General features: G+C 46.8%; 1 protein-coding gene across 4 annotated transcripts in view; it reads left to right on the top strand.

Annotated features, from left to right (window-relative positions):
• Positions 1-1008: 1008 nt before the first annotated feature.
• The window catches only part of MYOF (myoferlin), a 188578-nt gene continuing 162853 nt past the window's right edge, over positions 1009-26733 (top strand). For 3 of the 4 annotated variants that reach the window (XM_002756412.7, XM_009009984.5, XM_078346062.1), the window contains exon 1: positions 1009-1196. In XM_002756412.7, the coding sequence (XP_002756458.3) occupies positions 1109-1196 (88 nt within the window). In that variant the 5' untranslated portion in view covers positions 1009-1108. Of the gene's footprint in view, positions 1197-1230; positions 1487-26733 lie in introns of those variants that run through there. The other variant, XM_054243108.2, reaches the window with a different exon arrangement.

Below are 26733 nucleotides of genomic sequence, written 5' to 3'. Positions count from 1 at the left end.
GGCGTGAGCCACAGTGCCCGGCCTATGAACTTCTTACATGTCTAAACTGTGTGCTTTGTGCCAGCCCCTATGCTATGACCTTTAAATTAAAAGCAGCCTTTATCCCCAGTTCACAGATGAGGCAACTGAGGAAGTGAGGGGTTCAGAAAGTTGCTAAGGTGACACAGCTCAGAGTGGTGAGGCAGAGTCTCACACTCAGGTCTGGCTGTCTAGTCCCAGGCTGCCTCTTGTGATCTCAACCACCGGGCTGTACCACCCGGATGCACCCTCTGGGACGGGAAGACACTATGGGCAGTCCAGAAACAGTGGGCAGTCACTTCTCCATTTTCATTGAAGGCAATGGGCAGCATTTGATGAGCCAGGAAAACTTAGGCGCCCAGCTCTCTCACCTCTGAAGGGATTTTGAAGAAATTCTATGATAAGTCCTTTTTGTATATAAAGCACAGGACCAACTCACAATATACAGATTCTGAAAAGCCGTATTCCCATGCCCTGATCGCGTTTACTTAAAATGAACTCAATCATTCCTTTGCCGCCCAGTAGGCGGCACCCTTTAACTGCTTTTTAGCAGCTGAACATAGGGTTACTGAGTGGGTGTGTTCAGCAGTGTGAGAAAGAACGGCGAAAGTCAAAAGAAAAAAAAAATGAAGTTTTAAAACTCCATGAAACTCAGAAAAGAATGAAAGCAGTGAAGGAAAAAATCAATTAATTCAGTTTCACGAACCATTGCTAAAAGGCAGCAACATTTTAGTGGTTTCCTGACCTACCCGTATTTCTTAATTCCAAATTCATTTTAGTTTCGTTTGTTGCACAGAATTATTTTTAGTTTAGAGTTTGTCCTTTTCACTTCCACATTTCCCAACTTCGTAAGTCGGTGCCTGCGGCACTGCGCAGACGGGGAGATCCGTATCAGTTTACACGTAGCTTTCAGTCAGTAATCCGCCAGAGGTCCACCCCTTTTGCCTTTTCCCCTTCCTTGCCTCGGTCCCTGGGAGAAATCCTCCCCTCACTGGGAGAGAACTTCTCTCCCGGGGCGGTGCGGCCCAGAGCTCCAGCGCCTGAGTCTCCACTTCGTTTGCCGAAACTTGCTTCCTGCCAGCTGAGAGCCATGCTGCGGGTGATTGTGGAATCTGCCAATAATATCCCTAAAACGAAATTTGGAAAGCCGGATCCTATTGTTTCTGTTATTTTTAAGGGTAAGAAAAAGTTTTCTTCTTTTTCTGAAGCCCTGTTTTGGAATGTTAGTTTCTTGGGTCACCTTCTTGAAAAGGCTGCATTTAGACGGCTGTTGAAGCCACGTCTCTCCAGCGGCGTTTGTTACCTGCGCAGGTCATGCGAGAGGACCTGTTTCTGGGGAAGGCATTTATTTCTCCAGGGCTTGAGACTCGTGGAATGACCTGATGTTTTAGCTCCAAGATGTGATTTCTGCAAGCTCTTGGCGGAAAACGTATTTGCTAATCCCTAAATTTCAGGTATTACCTAAAAGGTCTGTATTGGTTCAAAGTTTCGGTAGTCTTACATGTATTTTAATTTTCTCTGCTTGTGGGAAATGGGTAACGGAGGAAGAAGAGTGATTAAATTGTTCCAGGCATCATTCCTCCTTGAATCAGCCTGACTCTGCTTTGATTGTCACTGGGCACCACTTTGATTGTCTCTTTGTCACTTCACCCCACCCAGAAGGAGGTGAGGTGAAATTAATAGATTTACTGAGTTTTCCTGCCCTTTTGTGCCTTTGTAAGTGTTCTCATGTCTAGGCAGTTGGGGTGTTTTTTTGTATGTTCTGTAGCTTTTAAATTGCTCATTGAGGAAAGAACTCTGAACAGCTAGTTTGCAGTTTGGGAATCTAGTTCTGTCTTGTTGAGTGACCTTGGGCAAGTGACTTCATTTCTCTGGGATCTCAGTTTTCTGCAAAACTGGCAGGAAGGGTTTAAACAAGATCATCTCTAAAAGCCTCATGGTTGACTGAACATGGTGGCTCACCAACCATAAGCCAACTTTGGGAGGCCAAGGGGGGAGGATTGCTTAAGCCCAGGAGTTTGAGGCTGCAGTGACCTGTGATCACGCCACTGCACTTCAGCCTGGGTGTAAAAATAGATAAAAATAAAAGGCTCATGGGAATTTCAAAAGCCTATTTTTCTGTGACACTTGATTGCCATTGCAGGGGGCGGGGACAAGAACGCTTGGTGTCACAACACAATCCAATGTCAGTGACTTAGTTTTGCTAAGGTGAGGTCTCTAAATCTCAGTGTGGAGGATTTATTTTGTTTGTCATTGGTAAGATTGCCAGCTCACTTCTTGGTAAGAGGGATGGGAGAAAGAGGGAAAGGAGAGAGTGGGCGCATGGATAGACATGTGTTTCCTGACCACGCCTTGCTACATTTCTCATTTCTTCCAGGAGCCAGACTGCTTCTCCCTGTGGGCTCCTGAGTCATCTATACCTTTAACCTTTCTTTTTCTCATTTTCCCCTTCATTTCTCATCTTAAACTTCTCCCTCTGAGGATGAGCAAGAAAATGAAACAAATGAAACTCAAAACTGGCTGGGTGGGTGCAGTGGCTCATGCCTGTAATCGCAGCACTTTGGGAGGCTGAGGTGGGTGGATCGCCTGAGGCCAGGAGTTCGAGACCAGCCTGGCCAACATGGCAAAACCCCATCTCTACTAAAAATACAAAAATTAGCTGGGCGTGGTGCCACATGCTTGTAATCCCAGCTACTTGGGAGGCTGAGGCAGGAGGATTGCTTGAACCTAGGAGGAAGAGGTTGCAGTGAGCTGAGATTGCACCACTGCACTCCAACCTGGGCAGCAGAGTGAGATTCCATCGCAAAAAAAAAAAAAAAAAGCTGACAAATTGTTGGTTGATTTAAAAAAAAAATCTGAAGAGCAAAAATTGGTTAAAAAAAATTTTTTTTTAAATTATTTTAGAATAAGACTGGGTCTTGCTATGTTTCCCAGGCTGGTTATAACTCCCCTGCTCAAATGATCTTCTCACTTCAGCTTTCCAAAGTGTTGGGATTACAGGCATGAACTACCACGCCCAGCTCAAATTTGGGCTCTTAAAGGACAATGAGGTTTGAAATTCTGGCTAGTGAATATCATGTACTCATGTTATGTCAGTTTATTTACATGTGTTAGGTTTTATTAATTTTTTTCTTGAAGCAGTTACATAATAGGGACAAACACAAAGATTTTACATCCTTCATCATTGACACATAAAGACATTAAAATATATTAGGATCAGTCTGATCAGGTAATTATTTGAATCTTATAGATTATAGAGGAATTGGAGTTAATGCTGTATTGAAATCCAACTTGTTATTTGTCTGGAGTTTGTATGCATCAATGAAACATTTTAAATGACGAAAAATATGTCTAAGTCTATGAATGCAAACAATGCATTGAAAGTGGAAAACCAGTTAAATTGGCAAATATAGTATATCCAAACAATTATGCTTTTAACTTTAGTCTCTTTTCTGGCCTTCTTTGTTCATACAAATTCAATGGTAAAGTCATTCATGCATTTAGCTAACAAGCAACCGGACAGAGGAAAGGACACTCAACTCAGAGTAGAAACAGCTGTACTCTAGCTGACATTGACTCAGTATCTGATGATCTTGGCCAACCCACCCGGGTTTATTAACCACCTGGGTCTCCAATTCCTCAGCTGTGGCGTGATGGGAACTGGTCTTCTTTAGCTGCATTTCTGCTTTTAGATTCTATGATTTTCTAGTTCAAGGTATTGAGTTATCTGCTCTCAGCAAGAAGTGGAATGCATTGCCTTAGGTGCCGGAGGGGATATAGTAATGAGCAGGGCACTCTTCTTGCTTTCAGTCTATGCCAGTGGTTTAAAACCCTGGTGATGGCAAACCCTTTACAGGTGTGTCCCCAGTTTTGCGCACTGCGTAAAATTAAGTAACATTAAGTTCTGAGGATACTTATAGTACAACTGAGGATACTTAAAGCTACGAGATTCCACTTAAGAAGGGGAAGTATGATGTGAGAAAGCCCTCATGGATGTTATTTACTGTGGCCTGTCCAGACACCTGGTGCGCTGCCCACACACAGCCTCGGTTCACCCAGTGGGCACCATAGGACTCATCAAGATTCCTATCAGCTCAAACTGACGAACACCCTATGTGGGTATTCCCGTAAAACCACTGTATTGTATTGACAAAACAATCAGGAAGGCAAAAGTGTTTAGTCTACTGAGTCATTCCCATCCCTTCCTGGAGAACAGGGCTTGGAGGCTCACTGCCTAAGGAAAGTGGCCCCACCCTATGGAATCATGGGAACTCTCAAGGTACATGTTTCAAAGGCACATTCTGTAGGCTCTCAGTCATTTATAAAGCTACAATCGTCCTTAAGAAATTAATTAACATGCCTTGTTTTTCTTTCCTCCTTCCCAACACATATCACCTGCTTGCCCTCAGCTTAGGCGTGCTGGTATTTGTCTGGTCTGGGTTTTCTTTCCTAGTCACTGGTGTGCTTCTCCTTTCCCCTGGGACGTGCCCCTGCCAAGAAGGCATGGGATTGTTTCATCCTCTACAGCACCCAGCACATCACTGATGCTGAATACACATTTTAAATATTGAGCATGTAAGCAAATAGCTGGCAGGAGATTTGAGACACCTTGGTGTGATGAAGTCCTTGATTCTTAGTCCTAAAAGAGACCATGGAAAGTCAGCCAATCACCCTTCTTTAAGGCTGAATTACATTGAACGTTCTTTCAGGAGTTTGTGAATGAGGCTCAGCAAAGAACCATGTCAAATATTCAGGAACCCTGAGTACCACCAGTTCCTAGCACTTGTTCTCTGGGGGCAAATTGGTGTCTTAGACTTTTTGCATTCTTGTTCCTGGGAAGGAAAATGTGAAGCTGCCAGTGTTTTTTTGTTGTTGTTTTCTTTTTTGAGAGAGTCTCACTCTCTCGCCCAGGCTGGAGTGCAGTGGCGTGATTTCAGCTCACTGCAACCTCTGCCTCCTGATTTCAAGCAATTCTTGGCCTTAGCCTCCTGAATAGCTGGGATTACAGGTGCCTGCCACCATGCCCGGCTAATTTTTTTTTGTATTTTTAGTACAGACGAGGTTTCACTATCTTGGCCAGGCTGGTCTCCAACTCCTGACCTTGTGATCCACCCACCTTGGCCTCCCAAAGTGCTGGGATTACAGGCGTGAGCCACCGCGCCCAGCCTAAAGCTGCCAGTTTTTATGCTGGACATTCATACATGAAATGTACATAGGATGCCATGATACGACAGTGGTCACCTAACTCACTGTGTAATTTCTGTTGAACAGCTAGGTGTTCTGTTAAACGGCGGTATGCTTTGAGCATGTCTGAGCACAGTTCTCACTCAGGAAAAGTTATGGGATATTTGATACCTTAAACCTTATCAGTTAACTTCTTATTGGGCATTAGGGTGCATGAGAACCCTAGTTGCCATCCTTTCCTCCCTAATTGCTCATGAGCAAATAAAATCTTCAGCTTCAAGGCCGGGCACAGTGGCTCACGCCTATAATCCCAGCACTTTGGGAGGCCAAGGTGGGTGGATCACCTGAGGTCAGGAGTTTGACATAAGCCTTGCCAACATGGTGAAACCCTGTCTCTACTAAAAATACAAAAAATTTAAAATTTAGCCAGGCATGGTGGCAGGCACCTGCAGTCCCAGCTACTTGGGAGACTGAGGCAGGAGAATCGCTTGAACCTGGGAGGTGGAGGTTGTAGTGAGCTGAGATTGTGCCATTTCACTCCAGCCTGGGCAACAAGAGTGAAACTTCAACTCAAAAAAAACAAAAACCTTCCACTTCACAGTTCTTAATAATACCTTCTCCCTTTCAGGGCTGTTTGAGGATTAAATTAACGTACATGTGACATTGCACATGGCAATGCATGAATCTCCTTACCTGTTTGATAACAGTTAATTTCATGGAGTGCTACAGTGCACCAGAGAGTATTTCAGGAACTAAGGCTAGAAGAATATGCATAACATGGCTTGGTCTTTCAGGCCTAGGAGACCAACTAGTTAGCACACAAGAATGAGATGCAAACCAGAATGGACATGAAAAGTTACAATCTGAGCAGATGAAAGAGTGAAGAACTTTGTGGTGAAAGTGTCATTTGACTTGGTTTTAAAGGATGAGTGGAAATTCAACAGAAATAATGAAACGAAAGACATTCCGGGCTTTGGAACAGCACAGAAGGACCAGGGAGCCCTGGTCTGTGTGATGAGGTTGATGGAGGAGTAATGTGGCATGAATAGGGATTGAACTTTACTCCTAAACCAGTGGGGAGCCGCTAGCCAGCAATGTGAACAGCAGATGCGCACCAGTCAGGGAGACTAGTAGGAAGGCTTACTAGTTGAGTCAAACGCTTCTCAGGACAGAGGGAGCTCATCCCAGGGCTGGAATCAGAAGGAAGGCACTGATAAGCAAAGATGCTGAGGAAGCAGCCTGATTGAATTAAATTAATAAGGAAGCCACACTGGACATCCTTCCTCCCTCTCCACTGTGAAATGAAACATCGGACTGCCTTGCTTCCAGCTGGAGGGTGCGCCCTGTGGGCAGGCGCAAGGCTGGATGGGGTAGCATGAGGGCAGTAGCCACCTGAGGCAGCAGGCAGGGAGGCCACCAGGAGATCAAAGAAAAACAGAAATGCAGAGTGATCTTTTTTTTTTTTTGAGACAGAGTCTTGCTCTGTCGCCCAGGCTGGAGTGCAATAGCTCGATCTCCACTCACCACAACCACTGCCTCCTGGGTTCAAGCGCTTCTCCTGCCTCAGCCCCCTGAGTAGCTGGAATTACAGGTGCATACCACCATGCCTAGCTAATTTTTCATATTTTTAGTAGAGACAGGGTTTCATCATGTTGGCCAGGCTGGTCTCGAACTCCTGACCTCATGATCTGCCTGCCTCAGCTTCCCAAAGTGCTGGGATTACAGGTGTGAGCCACTGCACCCGGCCCAAAGTGATCTTTGAAGACAAATTTTGCTGTCTTCTCAAAGATCAAATGAGGGAGCATTTCCTCAACCAAACTGAGCCCTCGCATAAGGGCTGTCTCTCCCTAGTCTGTTTTCCCACCTGAAAGCATAGGGTGTCGTGGTTCAGAATTGCTTCATTGCAAGGAGCGGATACTCACTTCATTGTGCTCAAGGAAATCTTGGTTTTTCTTTTCTTTTTTCTTTTTTTTTTTTTGAGATGGAGTCTCACTCTGTTGCCCTGGCTGGAGTGTAGTGGGACAATCTTGGCTCACCTCAACCTCTGCCTCCTGGGTTCAAGTGATTCTCCTGCCTCAGCCTCCCAAGTAGCTGGGACTACAGTCATGTCCCACCATGCCCAGCTAATTTTTGTATTTTTCGTAGAGACAGGGTTTCATTATATTGGCCAGGCTGGTCTCGAACTCCTGACCTCATGATCTGCCCGCCTCAGCCTCCCAAAGTGCTGGGATTACAGTCATGAGCCACCGCGCCCAGCCAAATCTTGGTTTTTCTAAAGCTAGAGAGAAATCTGGAGTCCAGATCATAGATCTCACAGAAGCCAGAATCATGTCAGCTCCCCGCTGCCCACCTCCCAGGGCCTGTGAAGCCTCCTGCCTCTGTTTCTCCCTGCACATGGCAGCCATTACTTTTCTGCATACTGGCTATAATTGTTTGCTCTCTGCAAATTGCTCTCCTTAGTGAGGCCTCTTGCATGAGCTTAGGGTTGCCGCAAGGTAACTGGGCCCTGACTCTACATCTAATGACAGTGCCAGCATCTTGTACATGAGCTATCTCACAGAAAGACACCAGTTGACTTGGTTTTGGCCAGATGTTCAGCCCCGCTCCAATCAGCTGTGGCCAAGGGACATGGAAGCCCAAAAGGGGGTATACCTGATGTGCCTGCTCACAGGGCAACCTTCTGGGGTCCTAGAATATGAACTCTCCAGCCCGTCTCCTTCCAGCTTGGGGATGAGACCTGTTCTTTTCCATCTTTAATCTGTTGGTTGACATAACCTCTCACTCAAAGAACACTCTTCTTTCTGTAATTAATTCAATACCTAGAAAGAGATGACCTTTGAATTAAAAAAATTAACTTTCACTCCTGGTTTTATCCCTAGGAGCTAGGTGTCTTTGGGCAAGTATATTTCTGAGCCTTCATTTCCTCATCTACAGAGTGTGAAAAATAATCTGTACCTCACAGGCAGGTTGTTGGGAGCAACCGTGACATAATATCTAAAGAACTTGTCATAGGGCTGACATGGAATTGTTGTATGACGAGTGTTCATATCTTCCAGCTTTGATGCCCCACTTCTTCCCCCATTGCTGCAGGGACATACAGAGTCCTGGGAGACATTTCCAAGAGGGCCCAGGCTCAGCTGTTCAGAATAAACAGGATGCTGGTCAGCGGTGGCTGCACAAGCAGCTTGAAGGCATTGCCCAAGTAGTTTCTTTGTTTTTAATTGTGGTAAAACACACATAAGATTTACCATCTTAACTATTTTAAGTTTATGGTTTTTTGGAGACGGAGTCATTCTCCGTCACCCAAGCTGGAATGCAATGGCACCATCTTGGCTTACTGTAACCCCTTCCTCCCGGGTTCAAGCAATTCTCCTGCCTCAGCCTCCCGCTGGGATTACAGGCATGCACCACCATGCCCAGCTAATTTTTGCATTTTTAGTAAGAGACGGGGTTTCACCATGTTTGCCAAGCTGGTCTTGAACTCCTGACCTCAAGTGATCTGCCCACCTCAGCCTCCCAAAGTGCTGGAATTTTGTTTCAAATTTCCTGAGGAAATGCCCTGGTGTCCTCCATAGAGGCTGCGCCATTTGACATTCCCACAGCAGAGCACAAGTGTTCCAGTTTCTCCACAGCCTTGACAACACTTCTTCTTTTTCTCATAATAGGCATCTTAATGGGTATGAGCATAGCAGGTTCCTAGCAACTCTCTGACCTGGATTTTCAGCTCACACTTGCTACATTAGCTCAGAGGGAGAATCGCAGCAGTGCAGGCCTTGGTGGTCAGCAGGAAGGCAGCTCTCCTGGGATGGAAAGTACAGCTGGCAGGGGCCGAGCAGCAGCCTGAAAGAGCCTGGTGGCCTTTTGGCCAGTGGAGCCCAGCTCAGAGATCTGCATGGCCGGAGGTGTGCTGGGTGCCATAGCAGAGCCAAAGGCATGTGGGAAAAAGCCTTGGCCCCTGCAGGACCAGGTCTTCCAGTTGGCCTGGGCTCCCCAAGACAGGGCTAGAACCAGGTCACCCTGCTCCTCCCAGAAGCTCATCCTGGGAGATCAGTCCCTAAAATCAAGGACCTTTTGTGAATGAACGACAGCTCAGCTTGGTTGAGAAAATGCTCCCCTATTTGATCTTTGGGAAGACAGAAAAATTTGTCTCATATATTTCTCTCTCTTGACATTCTATACTTCTTCATGGCACCTATTGGAGTATATATTTGCTGCCTTAATTGATTTCTGTCTGTCTTCTCTGTTAGACAGTAAAGTTCATGAGGGCAGGGACCATGCTTCTTTCCCCAGCACTTAGCTCAGTGCCTGGTAGACACTAGATGAGCAACAAGTTGTTTTTAATGAATGATTCTGAGCCAGGCAGATGCAGTGACTCATGCCTGTAATCCCAGCACTTTGGGAGGCCAAGGTCAGAAGATCACTCTGGCTCAAGAATTTGAGACAAGTCTGGACAATATGGTGAAACCTTGTCTCTACCCAAAATACAAAAAATGTGGCACACACCTGTGGTCCCAGCTCCTCAAGAGACTGAGTTGGGAGGATCGTTTGAGCCTGGGGGGTGGAGGCTGCAGTGAGCTGAGATCATGCCAGTGGACTTCAGACTGGGCAACAGAGTGGGGTATAAAAAGAGAAGGGAAGAGAAGAGAAGAAGAGAAGAGAGAAGAGAGAAAGAGGAAGGAAGAAAGGAAGGAAGGAAGAAAAGGAAAAAAGGAAGGAAGGAGAAGGGAACAGAAGAAAGGAAAGAAGGAAGGAAGAAAGAAAATGAATGACCCTGACTCCTCCTTTTATTCATTCAGGTCAGGGTCTCATAGTCCAGGGGGACAGCGGGAACAAACAGAACCAGATCTCTATGCCAAAAAATACAAAACTGATCTTGCATATTTAAGCCTTCAGTGTTTCCACAGGCTGGTTGGGATCCATGAAACTGCACCTCAAAAGAAGATGGAGGGCAGGGGAGCCCCAGCTTACCTCTGACCTGGAACCTCTCTGAATCTCAGTTTCCCCAGCTGTAGGGATAGAACCTACTTCTGAAGGCTGTAAAAATCAAATAAGATGATGTACTGAAGGTGCTTCGACTTACAATAGATGTTTGTCCTCCACCTTTTGAAGTCTGGCTCTGCATGTTGCAAAGTGAAAAATTAATGGGCTGGGTCATGGATTAAAGAAATACAAAGTTAGCGAATCAAGTGAGGTTGGCCGACACAGGACCTTTAAGCTCTCCTTTTAGAAAGGGGATCCGGGATGGGCACTGTGGCTCACACCTATAATCCCTGCACTTTGGGAGGCCAAGGCAGGTGGATCACGAGGTCAGGAGATCGAGACTAGCCTGGCCAACATGGTGAAACCCCACCTCTACTAAAAATACAAAAATTAACCGGACGTGGTGGCATATGCCTGTAATCCCAGCTACTTGGGAGGCTGAGGCGAGAGAATCACTTGAACCCAGGAAGTGGAGGTTTCAGTAAGCCGAGATTGTGCCTCTGCACTCCAGCCTGGGCGAGGTGACAGAGCAAGACAGAGCGAGACTCTGTCTCAAAAAAAAAAAAGTCTAGGTTGGGTTCACATTTTGTCAAAATAAACTCATCAGTTTGATGAAAATGAAAGCAGACCATTTTGCTAATTGTTTTCATTTCATTTGGCAATGATTTATTTGTATGCATACTGCATGCTAGATGACTTACAGCAGTGCTGTTCAATAGAACTTTTGATGAAGGTAGAAATATTCAAGATCTTCTCTGTCTGATATGGTAGCCACCAACCACACGTGGATACTGATCACAGAAATGTGGCCACTGTGTCCGAGGAACTGAAATTTTAATATTAACTTTAATTAACTTAAACGTGCATACCCACATGTGGTTACTGACGACCATAAGGGACAGCACAGGGAGCCACAGAACACCAGCAGCCACTGAGTCCAGGCTCCCCCTCACCTACTGCTGCCCACTGTTTCTATACGTTCATGTGTCACTTAAGAATGGGGACACACCTGGGCATGGTGGCTCACACCTGTAATCCTAGCACTTTGGGAGGCCAAGATGGGCAGATCACCTGAGATCAGGGGTTCGAGACCAGCGCTAACATGGGTAATCCCATCTCTACTAAAAATACAAAAACTAGCCAGGCATGGTGGCTCAGGTCTATAATCCCAGCTACTAGGGAGGCTGAGGCAAGAGAATCACTTGAACAGGGGAGGCAGAGGTTACGGTGAGCTGAGATCCAGCCACTGCACTCCAGCCTGGGTGTCTGAGTGTGTGAGACTCCATCTCAAAAAAAAAAAAGGGAGGAGGGACACATCCTGGGAAATGCATTGCTAAGTGATTTTGTCATTGTGTAAACATCACAGAACATACTGACGCAAACCTAGGATGGTACAGTCTACTATCTAGCTCGGCTTCATGCTACAGCCTGTCACTCCTAGGCTAAAACCTGCACAGCATGTTACTGCACTGAATACTATAGGCAATTGCAGCACTACGGAAGTGTCTGTGTTTCTAAACAGATCTAAACACAGAAAAGGTACAGTAAAAGCACGGTATTGTAATCTTAGAGGACCACTGTGGTACAGGTGATCTGTCATTGACTGAAATGTCATCTTGCAGTGCATGACTGTACCTCAATTGCCTCATCTGTAAAATAGAAAGGACAGTAGTCTCTACCTCTGAGTGTTGTTATGAGGATAGCATGAGTAAAATAAAACCACACAGAAAGTGTTTATTTGTTTGTTTTGAGAAGGGTCTCACTCTGTTGCCCAGGATGCAGTGCAGTGGCACAATCTCATCTCACTGCAACCTCTGCCTCCCATTTCAAGTGATTCTCACTCAGTCCCTCGAGTGGCTGGGACTACCTTTTGGGGGCTAATTTTCGTAATTTTAAAAGAGACAGGCTTTCACCATCCATGTTTCCCAGGCTGGTTTCCAACTCCTGGCTTCAAGTGATCTGCCCACCTCAGCCTCCCGAGGTGCTAGGACACAGGAAGTGTTTTAAGCATTAGTTGCTACTTAAGTCTTCTGGAGATTTGGGCAAGGGTGGACAGTAATAGCAACTGCTTACTCTACCATCACACTGCCACTTACTAAATTCTCCCACTGTGCCTCACATCTGTGAGTCTTGTCTTATTTGTTGTTGTTGTTGTTTTTGAGATGGAGTCTCTTTCTGTCACCAGGCTAGAGTGCAGTGGCACAATCTCCACTCACTGCAACCTCCGACCCCTGGTTTAAGCCATTTTCCTGCTTCAGCCTCCCAAGTAGCTGGAATTACAGGTACACACCACAATGCCCAGCTAATTTTTAGTAGAGACAGGGTTTCACCATATTGGCCAGGATGGTCTCGATCACCTGACCTCATCATCTGCCTGCCTGGGCCTCCCAAAGTGTTGGGATTACAGGCGTGAGCCACTATGCCTGGCCTGTCTTGTCTTATTTAATCCTCATTTCTTTTTTCTTTGCTTTCCTTTCCCCTCCGCTCCCCTTCCCTTCCCTTTTTTTTTTTTTTTTTTTTTTTTTTTTGATGGTGTTTTGATCTTGTCACCCAGGCTGGAGTGCAATGGTGCAATCTTGGCTCACTGCAACCTCCACCTCCCAGGTTCAAACGATTCTCCTGCCTCAGCCTCCCGAGTAGCTGGGATTACAGGAGGAGGCCACCTCATCCAAATCATTTTTGTATTTTTAGTAGAGATAAGGTTTTGTCATGTTGGCCAGGCTGGTCTTAAACTCCTGAGCTCAGGTGACCCGTCCACCTCAGCCTCCCGAAGTGCTGGGATTACAGGTGTGAGCCCCCATGCCTGGGCCTCATTTCATTTTTACGAAGTAGGATTATTGCCATCTTCATTTTCCCTATGAGGCAGCTGAGGCAGAGACAGGTCAGGATTTAACTGGATTCCAGATGGTCCATGCGTCTTCACCGAGCTCAGCATGGATGAAGAAACAGCTCACAGCCTCTGACTACACAACCAACTCAGATAAGCAGCTCCTCGCCCTCTGAACAGATTGAGTTGTTTGGTGGTTGGGGTCATTTGGGTCCAGTCTGAAAGACGAAGAACAAAAGAACTTAAAAAAACAAAAAAAAAGAAAAACAAAACCCATCCCTTCTGGGGTGAGTTTGTAATAGGACAATGAAAGCCCTTATGACATGCTGTGACTCAGAAACTCAGAGGTGACATAGCTGAGCAGTGAATCAGTTCCACCCATCGTCGAGTTTGAATCATTTCGTTAGTGGAGACTAGAACCGTAACTTCCTATAATGGACTAATATTTGACTGACAGGTGAGGTCCACTTCATCTCACCTCTGTTTGTTGGTTTATGAACTTCATCATCTTTTTCATCTTAATAGTGCAGCTTGTAAGTTGAAAAAAAAAATCCTTGCCCTTTTCTTTCTTTCAATAAATAAAATAAAACGTTATGTTTTTGCTTACCCCTCCTAACAGTCTGAATTTATTGCCATAACACTCCCTGTCTCTGTCCCTCCTGTCCTCCTTCCTCATTCCAAGCATGAATCGATTCAACAAGTATTGATGCAAGTATTGATCAAGAGGGTACTCTGCCAGGCTGCATGCTTAGCTCTGCGTATAGGGTGGGGAATAAAGCAAGTTTGGTCCTGTCCACGTGCAGCTTATAGTCTAAGCTGTAAATAGGGCCAGGGTTGAGTGAATTAGGAGTGCAGGCTGGGTGTGGTGGCTCACACCTGTAATCCCAGCACTTTGGGAGGCTGAGGCAGGCAGATCACTTGAGGTCAGGAGTTCGAGACCAGTCTGGCCAACATGATGAAACCCTATCTCTCCTAAAAATACAAAAATTAGCTGGGCATGGTGGCAGGTGCCTGTAGTCCCAGCTACTTGGGAGGCTGACGCAGGAGAATCATTTGAACCTGGGAGGTGGAGGTTGCAGTGAGCCAGGATTGTACTCTGTACACTGTCTCAAAGAAAGAAACAAGAAAAAAAAAGAGTGCAGTGTGTTTAAACCTCTGGAAAGGAGACATTATCATTATTTGCAGTTATATTGATGGTGATGGTTTATTGACTGTTAAACACTGTGCTACATGCTTCACATGTACTTATTTCATTTTAATTTAATCCTTTATTTTCTCATCAAAAAAGTAAAAATAAAAATAAGAAAGAAGTTCTCATTTGAGAGCTGAACAAACTGAGTCTCCTGTAGGATGGGTGACATGCCTTGATCAAGGTCTCACAGCAGGGGCCAGGCGGAGCTGAACACAGATGCCCACTGCTGAGGCTGTACCACCTGTGCTGTCCCATATGTGACCCTGAGTGCTTGGTTTTGGTCCTATCCAAATTTGGCCTATCCCGTGGTCAGACACATGCCCTCAGCCCACATGGCTGGCAATCTGGGCTCTACTGCTGACTCTGAGCAGTAACTTCCCTGGACAAAGCCAGCCCTGAGGGCATCTGGTCACACCATGCTGGGGCCTGGGGCATTGGTGCCTTTAAGCTGGACATCTCTGGTCTCAGAGGCCTTGGTCTGGGGCTCCAAATTCCCTCTTGTTTGCCGTCTGGTGTTAGACACATTATGATGGCTTCCATGTGTGACAGTGCCTTCCAGGGCACTTACAGTGTAGCAAGCCCTTTCATGGGTTAATCTCTTTTTTTTCAGATGGAGTCTCACCCTGTTGCCCAGGCTGGAGTGGCAATGCCATGATCTTGGCTCACTGCAACCTCTGTCTTGCAGGTTCAGGCTATTCTCCTGCCTCAGCCTCCTGAGTAGCTGGGATTACAGGCACCCGCCACCATGCCCAGCTAATTTTTTCTATCTTTAGTGGAGACAGGGTTTCACCATGTTTGCCAGGCTGGCCTCGAACTCCTGACCTCATGATCTGCCCACCTCGTCCTCCCAAAGTGCTGGGATTACAGGTGTGAGCCACTGCGCCAGGCCTGGGTGTAATCTTATTTGTTCTTTACAACAACACAAGGAGGTACTGAAGGTAGATACTCATACCCATTGTGCAGATGAAGACACTGAGACTCCGATATCAAGGGAGGCCAAAGCTGTGTAGCCAGAAAGAGGCAGGGAAGGACTAGAAGCTGGATCTTGGGATGCTCAGTCCTATGCCTTTTTCCACTGCTTCACATATGGCTGGTTTTCTTCGTGCTTGGCATCTTCTCATTTTAATTCCACCCTCTGTCCCTGTCCCAGGCCCCACTGACAAACAGCAGCCCACAAATACTCCTGACTCCCAGCTCTCCCTCAGATCCACAGAAAATATCCAGCCCAGCTTGGTAACTTGTGCAGAGGTGAAAGCCATGCACAGCCTAGGAAGGAGAGTGGAGAAAAAAGGATTAAATGAGGCCGGGCATGGTAGCTCATGCCTGTACTGAGGTTGGGAGTTTGAGATCAGCCTGACCAATAAGGAGAAACCCTCTCTCTACTAAAATTACAAAATTAGCCGGGCATGGTGGTGCACGCCTATAATCCCAGCCACTTGGGAGGCTGGGGCAGGAGAATCACTTGAACCTGGGAGGCAGAGGTTGCAGTGAGCCGAGATTGTGCCATTGCACTCCAGCCTGGGCAAAAAGACGGAAACTCAGTTTCAAAAAAAAAAGAGAGAGAGAGAGAAAGAAAAGAAAATGGATTAAACTGCTGGCAGGGCCAAAAATTCCACTGAAAGAGGATTAATGATGAGACACCAGGTCTGAAGCTGAGGGTAAATTAAACTGGAAATTCTTTGCCTGGGAGGGATAGGATCTAATTATCAAGATTTTTTTTTTTTTTTTTTTTTTTTGAGACAGAGTTTCGCTCTTGTTACCCCGACTGGAGTGCAATGGCACGATCTCGGCTCACCGCAACCTCCGCCTCCCGAGTTCAGGCAATTCTCCTGCCTCAGCCTCCTGAGTAACTGGGATTACAGGCAGGCGCCACCATGCCCAGCTAACTTTTTGTATTTTTAGTAGAGACGGGGTTTCAACATGTTGACCAGGATGGTCTTGATCTCTTGACCTCGTGATCCACCCGCCTTGGCCTCCCAAAGTGCTGGGATTACAGGCTTGAGCCACCGAGCCCGGCCATTATCAAAATTTCTGACTCAGCACTTTGCATTTGTTTTCAAAGTGGTTTTATGTGACTATTTTATTTTCTCTTGATACCATCTCTTGGAGCAGGGACAGGCAGAGGACTGGATGCTCCCAAAGCTTGCCTGAAGGAAGCAGTTGATAATTCTGGTTCCAGCACATGGTAATGTCCCCTGTGTCCTGGGCACTGTATGCTTTCTCACTTGATCCTTGCTGCAGTTCAACCAGGTGGGCTTTTGTATCCCCTCCCCTTTATTTTTTGAGACGGCATTTCGCTCTGTCACCAGGCTGCAGTGCAGTAGCGGGATCTCAGCTCACTGCAACCTCAGCTTCCTGGGTTCATGTGATTTTCCTGCCTCACCTCCGAGTAGCTGGGATTACAGGCGTGCATCACCAGGTCCAGCTAATTTTTAGTATTTTTAGTAGAGATGGGGTTTCACCATGTTAGCCAGGATGGTGTCAATTTCTTGGCCTTGTATTCCACCCACCTGGGCCTCCCAAAGTGCTGGGATTACAGGCGTGAGCCACTGCACCCAGCCTTGTATCCCCTTTTCAGAGGACACTCCGGCCTTGAAAAGCCCCATAGGCCCTACCTCCTCAGTGGGTTTGAAGTGTATTTGCTGAGTACCTGAGACTTAATTCATTCTCCAGCAACTTATGTCTCAGAAATATACCAGTCAGAAGCCAGAGAAGTTAAGTGGCTCCAGAGCCAGAAGAACTATATTCAAATTCTGGCTTTGTTTCTCATTAGCAGGTAATCCTGGAAAGCTACTTAACTTTACTGTGCCTGGAATAAGGATCATAATAATAGGTAACATTTACAAAGCCCTTAGAAGAGTGCCTGGCAAATGGTGAGCCCTACAGATGGTGGCTATTATTCTTGGGCATTAGATACCAATCTTTATTAATGAAGAAATCTAGATATGAAGAGTTGGAGTAAGCAGACCAAGTTTGCACCTCTGGAAGGTCTGTCTGAGAAAGTGACAGGTCACCCAGCACCCTCTGCCCACAGTGGCAGTTAAGAGCGCAGGTTTGGAAACAAGGCTGACTTGAGGCTGAAGCTCAGCTCTGCCACTTACTGGCTCTATCATCTTGGGCAAGTCAGTTAACAACCCTGATCCTCAGTTTCCTTATCTGTAAAATGGGCATCTTTATATCTCCTGTTTTTGTTGTTGTTGTTTGTTTGTTCCTTGCTTGTTTGTTTGAGACAGGGTCTTGCTCTGTCACCCAGGCTGGAGCACAGTGGCCTCATCATGACCCACTGCAGCCTTGAACTCTGGGGCTCAAGTGATCCTCCTATCTCAGCCTCCCAAGTGAACAATTGGGACCACAGGTGCAAGCCACTCCGCCAGGCTAATTTTAAAATTTTTTGTAGAGTTGTAGTCTCACTATGTTGCCCAGGCAGGCCTCAAACTCCTGGGCTCAAGCCATTTCCCACCTCTGGCCTGTCAAAGTGCTGGGATTACAGGTGTGAGCACTGCGCCCAGCCTCCCTTGCAGGGAACGAACATGAATATGTTTAATGTGCCCAGCACACAACACAAACACCAAGGCAGCCAAGCTGGGTGCCTGGCCCTCCTGGGCGCCCTTCCCAGCAGCCCTGGCAGTGAGCAGAGCTGGGACATGACCACACCCCAGCATTGACTTTTAGGAAGCAGATTCTGGCTGAGTCATTCAAATGGATTTCACTGCAGCTCCCTTGGAGGATGTGGGTTTGATTCAAGAGCTTGAACATCTGAAAGGGCATCTCTAGAGGCCACTGGGGCACTGGGTGTGGGGAGGGGAGCAGTCACCCTGCCTGCATTTTGGCTGGGGCATTTCTGTTTATCAGTGATATCAGTGACTGTGTCAGAAATGTCCCAAACAGCCTCGCTTTGTATCACCATTGCCACTTGCCCAAAATGCCTTTCTCCTAGAACCTGTTTGACAGCATCTTCCTGAAATAGGGAAGCCAGGGTTGGAAAGCCAAAAGTCAGAGACACTGCCTGAGAGGTCCACCTGAGGGCCGTGTGTCCCTGTGCTCCCCCAGGTGCCCCTCAAGTCCTACCGGCCCTTCTCAGAGCCTTCTCTGCCCTCTGGTGAAAGTGAAAATTAGCTGGCTCCTGGAGGCTGCCAGGCTGCCTTCCAGGGAGGAGCAGTCATTGTTCACATGCCAGCTGCCCCAGGGAACCTCAGAGGCCTGGAATGGAGCCATGTGGAAGGAATATTCCACCAGGGCTGTCGCAGCCCCACCGGGTACTTCCTCCAGTTACAGGGGCCCTGCCCTCTGGGGCTCCACAGCCTGGGAACCCCCTGGGGTATGCAAGGAGGCTGCCCTGGTGCTGTAATCAGAAATCATCTAGCTGAGCGTGGTGCTTTAATTCCAGCACTTTGGGAGGCCAAGGAAGGGCAGATCACCTGAGGTCAGGAGTTCGACACCAGCCTGGCCAACACGGTAAAACCCCATCTCTGCTAAAAATACAAAAATTAGCTGAGCATGGTGGCACATGCCTGTATTCCCAGCTACTTGGGAGGCTGAGGCAGGAGAATGGCTTGAATCCAGGAGGTGGAGGTTGCAGTGGGCCCAGATTCCACCACTGCACTCCAGCTGTCTAAAAAAAAAAAAAAAAAAGCTGGAAAAAGAAAAAGAGAAATCATCTGATAGCTCTCATTTGTTTAGTGCTTACTGTGTGCCAGGACCTGGGCTGGGCACTTTGTATTCATTCTTTCATTTAATCATTAAAGCAGCCCTAGTAATCATATAAACTATGAAGTCCAATTTACTCAAGTCATGAAGAAATTACCATGCGGTAGGCATTGTGGGGGGAATAATAATATTAATAATACATAGTTCCAGCCTTCAAGGCATCATCCTCTGGTCTTAATCCTCCAGCTCTGAAAACTAACTGCCTTTGTCTCTTTAGCCAGGGTTTGAATCCCAGCTTTATCACTTACTAGCTGTGTGACCTCTAATAAATTGCTCAACCTCTCTGTGTCTTGGTTTCTTCCTCTGTAACTGGGAATGATCATGATATAACTTACCTGTTAGAGTTGTGAAGATTGAGTGAGAGAATTCATGGGAAGCCCTGGAAACAGTGACTCTGTTCAGAGCACTTAATGATAACTGCTAGAAGCCGGGCGTGGTGGCTCACACCTGTAATCCCAGCACTTTAAGAGGCTCAGGTGGGCAGATCACCTGAGGTCGGGAGTTTGAGACCAGCCTGACCAACATGGAGAAAAATACTACTAAAAATACAAAATTAGCTGGGCATGGTGGCACCTGCCTCTAATCCCAGCTACTCAGGAGGCTGAGGCAGGAGAATTGCTTGAACCTGGGAGGCAGAGGTTGTGATGAGCCTAGATCGAATCATTGCACTCCGGCCTGGGCAACAATAGCAAAACTCCATCTCAAAAACAATAAACAAATAAATAAAAAATAATAAGTGTTAAGGATGGGCTTCAGGAGTGTGTGAAATGTTAGGTGAAATGGCAGATCAATTCATGTGGGACTTTATATATCTCAAAAGAAAGGAGGCATGACCCAGAGACCTAGAGGAGGTAAAGAAGGACGTTGGAAGGGGAGATGGAATGTAGACTCCTGGCTGCACCTAGAGATCCTGTTGTTCCATGTTGCCTACCAAAGAGCTGAGTTACTCAGGGAGCTTTTGTAGACAGCACCTTCACTTTTCCTGAGACCATTTCAGTAAGACACAGCAGTCTATCAGGACCTGGGGGCACTTCATAAAGCTCATGCACGGTGGAGTCTGGGGGAAAACTTAGAGATTATCTCATCTGAGTGTATCAGTTTATATATGAGGGACTCTGAGCTTGGGGGTTCAGCTTTATATTTTCCCAAGATAACAGCTCAAATGAAGAGAATTCACAGATGTGAACGTCCAGTCAGAGGAGCTAGGCCGACACCTGTGCTTTTCCCTGCAGGATTTTTAGGAATAGTGAGATGGTGTGTATTTGGAAACATTTCAAATGTGTTACTATCATGTTACTTCCATGGGCACCTGGCATGATTGGTTAGTCAGGATTCTCCAGAGAAACAGAACAATGGGACGTGTGTGCATGTGTTTGTACAGAGACAGAGAGATTTTAAGGAACTGGCTCATGCAGTTGTGGGGTCTGGCAAGTCTGAAATTTGCAGGGCGGGCCAGCAAGCTGGAAATTCACATCAGAGTTTATGTTGCAGGTCTCGAGTCTAAATTCCACAGATTAGAAACTCAGGCGGGGTTTCTATGTTACAGTCATGAGGCAGAATTTCTTCTCCAGGAAACCAGTTTTTGCTCTTAAGGCCTTCAGCTGTTTGGATAAGGACCATCTAAATTACAGAGGGTAATTTTGCTTTACTTAAAGTCAACTGAATATAAATGTTTATCACATCTACAAAATACCTCGACAGCAACATCTGGACCAATGTTTGACCAAACAACAAGGCGCTGTAGCCCGGCCAACTGGACACATGAAATGAACCATCACAGCTGACCACTGGCACAGATGGGGCAAGCCAGTTGTCCTGGTGTCCAGGAGTCCTGCTGTCTTTCAAGCCTTTTTTTTTTTGAGACAGGGTCTTGCTCTGTCACCCAGGATGAAGTGCAGGAGTGTGGCCACTACAGCCTCGACCCCCCAAGCTCAGCCAGTCCTCTCACCTCAGCCTCCTGAGTATCTGGGCCTATTGTGCATGCCAGTATTCCTGGTTAAGTTTTAAGTATTTTGTAGAGATGAAGTTGCACTATGTTGCCCAGGCTGGTCTTGAACTCCTGGACTCAAGCGATCCTCTGGCCTTGGCCTTCCAAAGTGTTGGGATTACAGGCATGAGCACCACACTGGGCCAGGCCTTTTCAATAAGGGTCTGACACACTGGCTGGTAGGTGGACAACAAAGAAAATGGTTCTGTGCAAGAGGGCGGAGGTTTGGCTAAGAGAGCTGTTCAGCCCGGAAACCTTGTTCGGAGGCTGGCATTGGGTTAATTACTGCAGTGGTGACCTTCACAGAACTGAGTGAGAAGCAGGCGTAACTAATCGGAAAACAGGAAATGTCCCAAAGAATGCCTTGAGCCCTGGTCCAGAGTGTGCTCTGCATTTGAGTCAGTTGTTATGTTCTGAGCTGAAAGTATTTCATTTCTTTCCATAGGAAGAAACAGTCATCTTAATAAAATTAGACATAGGAGCCAGGTTGGGGGGTAGGTGATGTAGAGAAAAAAGAGGGAGTTTCCTGTAATTCAATTCGATGTTTAATGCCTGCAGGTTTAACCTTTTTTTTTTTTTTTTTAAAGAGATAGAATCAAATAACTGACTAATAAAAATATGTGACTCTGGCTGCTGGTAAGAAAAAAATTTACTTTTTTTTGCCTGATGTGTTTATGTGTGAGAGTAGGTTTTCTTTTTTTGAGACGTAGTCTCGCTCTGTCACCCAGGCTGGAGTGCAGTGGCATGATCTCAGCTTACTGCAACCTCCACCTCCCAGATTCAAGTGATTCTCCAGCCTCAGCCTCCCAAGTACCTGGGATTACAGGCACCTGCCACCACGCCCAGCTAATTTTTGTATTTTTAGTAGAGACGGGGTTTCACCATGTTGACCAGGCTTGTTTTAAACTCCTGACCTTTTGATCCACCTGCCTTGGCCTCCCAAAGTGCTGGGATTACAGGTATGAGCCACAGCGCTGGCCAAGAATGGGTTTTCATAAAATGTAATGTATACACATTTTGATAAACATGAGAGCCTCCTTCCTGCAAGAGAGGGAGCAGGGTTTCTCCAGGAAGGTAGAAGCTAATGCCAGCCACTTCATTTTTCCTTATTAGCCAAGGAGATGGGAGGTGCAGTGATTAAATGCATGGACTCGGGAGTCACGGTAGCCCTGGTTATGCTTCTTCCTAGCCCTGTGATCTACGCTAAGTTACCTAACCATTCTGAGCTCTCTTTGTCTGCAAACTGAGGAAAATAACAGTGCCTACCTCGTAGACTTGCCAGGAGGATTCAGTGAAACGATGCAGGTAAAGGGTTTAGCAGGCTGAGCGCGGCGGCTCATGCCTGTAATCTCAGCACTTTGGGAGGCCGAGGCGGATCACTTGAGGTTAGGAGTTTGAGACCAGCCTGGCCCACATGGCAAAATCCTGTCTTACTAAAGATACAAAAATTAGCTGGATGTGGTGGCTCGCGCCAGTAATCCTAGTTACTCAGGAGGCTGAGGCCGGAGAGAGGTTGCAGTGAGCCAAGATTGTGCCATTGCACTCCCGCCTGGGTGACAGAGCGAGACTCTGTCAAAAAAAAAAAAAAAAAAAAGGTGGAGGGGGCTTAACAATGTCCTGCCCACAGTGAGTGACCCCTAGAGGTAGCGCCATTAGCATCAGCCTCACACAGGGAGTGCCAGGAGCTGCAGGAAATTCTGCTTGATTAGCTCCCCCTGGTCTGTAGTTAACTGGCTTCTGCTTGGACTCAGCTGCCCCCTTTAATTTCAACATACAATTGAATCATGTGTTCAGGAACATGGACTAGGAGAATTGTTGGCCCACTTGGTTTTTCTCATGAGTTACAAACTTTTTAAAGTTATAAAATCCAGTTTCTAATACCCTCCTCCTTCAAGTACTTATATCAGCCAAATGAAGCTTAGCCTAGTACCAGGCTAGCTTCACAGTGTGACCATAACCTTCCCACAAAGCCCAGTTGCCCCCTACCCACTTCCGCACTCTTTGGTTCCAGCTGGTTGGGTCCTGGGTTGTTCACAGACCTGACTTAACTGGTTCTCCCTCCTCCATGCCTGCCCCACCCACCCTATTGAGTCTACCTGGAGTGAGTTTGTCTTCCGCCTCCACGTTTTCAATCTCTCCTTGTCCTTCAGTCCTCATCTAGCTCAGCCTCTGCTTCCTCTGTGCGCACGGCCTCAACAAATCACCTTTCTTTCCTCTGAATTTGTCTGTGTATTGATACCCCTCTGATAGCAACTGAAGTCCTCTCTTTTTTTTCTGAGATGGAGTCTTGCTCTGTCACCCAGGCTGGAGCACAGTGGCACAATCTCGGCTCACTGCAACCTCCACCTCTTGGGTTCAAGTGATTCTCCTGCCTCAGCCTCCTGAGTAGTTGGGATTACAGGTGCCTGCCACTACACCTGGCTAATTTTTGCATTTTCAGTAGAGACGAGATTTCACCATGCTGGCCAGCCTGGTGTCGAACTCCTGACCTCAGCCAACCTCAGCCTCCCAAAGTGCTGGGATTACAGGCCTGAGCCACCATGCCCGGTCGGAAGTTCTTTCTTTCTTCTTTTTTTTAGAGGCAGGGTTTCACCCTGTTGTTCAGGCTGATCTTGTACTCCTGACCTTATGATTGACCTGCCTCGGCCTCCCAAAGTTGGTCAGGTTGGTCTTGAACTCCCTACTTTAGGTGATCTGCCCATCTTGGCTTCCCAAAGTGCTGGGATTACAGGCATGAGCCACTGCGCCTGGCCGGAAGTTCTTTCTGTATCAGTCCCCTATAGCTACATCTCCCCTCCCCACTAGACCTCCTGAGGGCAGGAACCATGTCTAAGGGCAGGAGGCTAAGGCAGGAGAATCACTTGAACCCAGGAGGCAGAGGTTGCAGTGAGCCAAGATTGAGCCATTGTACCCAGCCTGGGCAACTAGAGCAAAACTCTGTCCCAAAAATAAAAAAAAAATAATTTAAAAAAGAAGAAAAGAGACAGTCAAGAGCATCGTGGAGCTTTTTGCTATTTCTTTTCTTTTATTTCTTTTTTCTTTTTTGAGACAGAGTTTCACTTTTGTTGCTAGGCTGGAGTGCAGTGGCATGATATTGGATCATGACAACGGCCGTCTCCCACATTCAAGCGAATCGTATGCCTCAGCCTCCCGCGTAGCTGGGATTATAGGTGCCCGCCACTGTGGCTGGTTAACTTTTGCATTTTTAGTAATGTCTCAGAAAAAAAAAAAAAGAAAAAGAAAGAAAGAAAGAGAAGCAGGATGCCCAGTAATTTATTTTATTTTATTTTTGAGATAGAGTCTTGCTCTGTCACCCAGGTTGGAGTGCAGTGGCCTGATCTCAGTTCACTGCAACCTCTGCCACCCAGGATGAAGCAATTCTTCTGCCTCAGCCTCCTGAGTAGCTGGGCTTACAGGTGCATGCCAACACACCCCACCTCTACCATGTTGCCCAGGCTGGTCTCGAGCTCCTGACCTCAGGTGATCCTCCTGCCTTGGCCTCCCAAAGTGCTGGGATTACAGGCATGAGCCACCGTACCTGGCCTGTGGAATGTTTTAAGACTAAGAATTATCTTACACTCTTCTTTCCTGTTACTGGCACACAGTGGATGCTTAACAAATGTTTATGAATGAAGGAACGAATGAATCATTTCACACTCCCCAGCTGCTGACCCTTGAACAATCCTGTCCCTCCTGAGGGCAGAGAGGATCCGTGGTCCCAGGCTCAGCATCAAGGTAGTTTGCTGCGTGTCTTCCTTGTACTGTTTCCTAGGTCGGGAACCAGGCTTGGGACTTGTTTCATGTTGACAAGTGCTGACTTTTTCTGCAGTCTCCCTGGAGTCCATGCCCCTGCCTTGGCTCCCTGGTTGCAGTCTTGGGGACTTGGAGACTGGAACTTTGCTTCAGTGCCATCTTGCAGTCATGCAAATCCTATCCCAAGCCTGGGTGCCCTGTTTTTATGCATTATTTGGTGCCTTTTTGCTTTCCCTTCTTCCTGGGACTTCTTGGAATCGCCCATCTTCTCTCTTGAAGGCCTGCCATGGTTTTAGGATCCAGATCCACACCTTCATGACTCAATTCTTCACCCACCAAGCCCTGGTTTTGGGAGCAGGGGCAGTGGTGAGGTGGAGGGAGATGGGTGGTACTATTTCATGCTTGTTGAATGCAGGGATTCCTAACCTTTTCAAGGTCACTAACACATCTGATAATCTGATGAGGACACTGAGGAAAACTCACAGAGGCGATATTTTGTATATCAGAGCAAATAATCTCAGAGAGTTTCAGGATAACCTGGAATGTGACCACGAGCTTCCCTATGGACATTTTCCAAGATGCCAAGCCCATCACACGTTATATTTCTGCTTCTTCATTATCCAGCATTTCTGACGGCTTGCAATAAGGCGCTGTGTCATGGTGGCAAAGACACACACACACAGATTTTGGAGCCAGAGACTTGTAGTTCAGAATCTGGCGCTGTTTCCATATTAGTTGTGTGATCGTAGGCAGGTTAATTACTCTCCATTTTCTTGGCTGAGAAATGGAAATGACCACGTTTACCTTGAAGAATTGTCTCAGTGGTTAGAGATACTGCGGTAGAATGCACAGCCTGGCACCTAGAGATGTTCTGTAGAGGGAGTGGTTACAATGACACACAAAAACCATTTTGTCTAGTTCTATTTAAGTTAAAAATCCTCGGCCAGGCACAGTGGCTCACACCTGTAATCCTAGCACTTTGGGAGGCCGAGGTGGGTGGATCACAAGGTAAGGAGTTCAAGACCATCCTGGCCAAGATGGTGAAACCCCATCTCTAATAAAAATACAAAAATTAACTGGGCATGGTGGTGGGCACCTGTAATCCCAGCTACTTGGGAAACTGAGGCAGATAATCACCTGAACCCGGGAAGCAGAGGTTGTAGTGAGCTGAGATGCACCACTGTACTCTAGCCTGGTGACAGAGTGAGACTCTCAAAAAAAAAAAAATCCTTTGCATGTCTCCTCTTTCTCTCAAGAGCACTTCCTTATACTGGAACCAGAGAGGAGGGCTGGGAGTTTATGTCAGATGAGGAGAGGGATGGGTGGGGTGAAAATGGAAGTGTGGAAGGGGAAGTTTCAGGACAGCTTCTAGGGGACCTCAGAGTCAGATGCAGTGAGGGGCTCTGTAGGCCACTAGAAAGAGCACAGGCAGAACCAGCCAGTATAGGTCTGGGCACGAGCCAATTAGTAGGGCATGCTGAAATGGGAAGGGAGCCATTGGGCTGTGTGTTGCCCTCTCAAGTGGAAAAGTTAATGCTTAGCAGAGTGAGGGCCATGACTCATGGCCTTGCTATGCTGAGGTCTTAGAAGAATGAGGTGGTTAGTCCCACAGGCAGCTGTGTGCTGGGAGCCAAAGCAATGTGACATTAGGGAAACAAAACCCACTGCCTCCTACATTGCACAGCAGGAGAGGAGAAGCAATGACTGAGGAGTGACTCAAAGTGTGGCCACCAATGTGAAATTGCCTGGGTCTCAAATCCTAGCAGTACCATTTACTGACGAGGTGACTTTGTTTTTTGCTTTTTGTTTTTTTAGTGGGGACGGAATCTCACTCTATCCCCTAGGCTGGAGTGTGCTGGTGCAATCTCAGCTCACTACAACCTCTGCTTCCTGGGTTCAAGTGAATCTCCTGCCTCAGCCTCCCGAGTAGCTGGGACTACAGGTGCCTACCACCACGCCTGGCTAATTTTTGTATTTTTAGTAGAAACAGAATTTCGACATGTTGGCCAGGCTGGTCTTGAACTCCTGATCTCAAGTTGTCTGCCTGCCTTGGGCTCCCAAAGTGCTGGGATTACAGGTGTGAGC

This window comes from Callithrix jacchus, chromosome 12 (genome assembly GCF_049354715.1).
Source record: "Callithrix jacchus isolate 240 chromosome 12, calJac240_pri, whole genome shotgun sequence".
NCBI classification, from domain to species: Eukaryota; Metazoa; Chordata; class Mammalia; order Primates; family Cebidae; genus Callithrix; species Callithrix jacchus.
The sequence above is the reverse complement of the archived record's forward strand: the minus strand, read 5'-3'. Positions and strand labels throughout refer to the sequence as shown.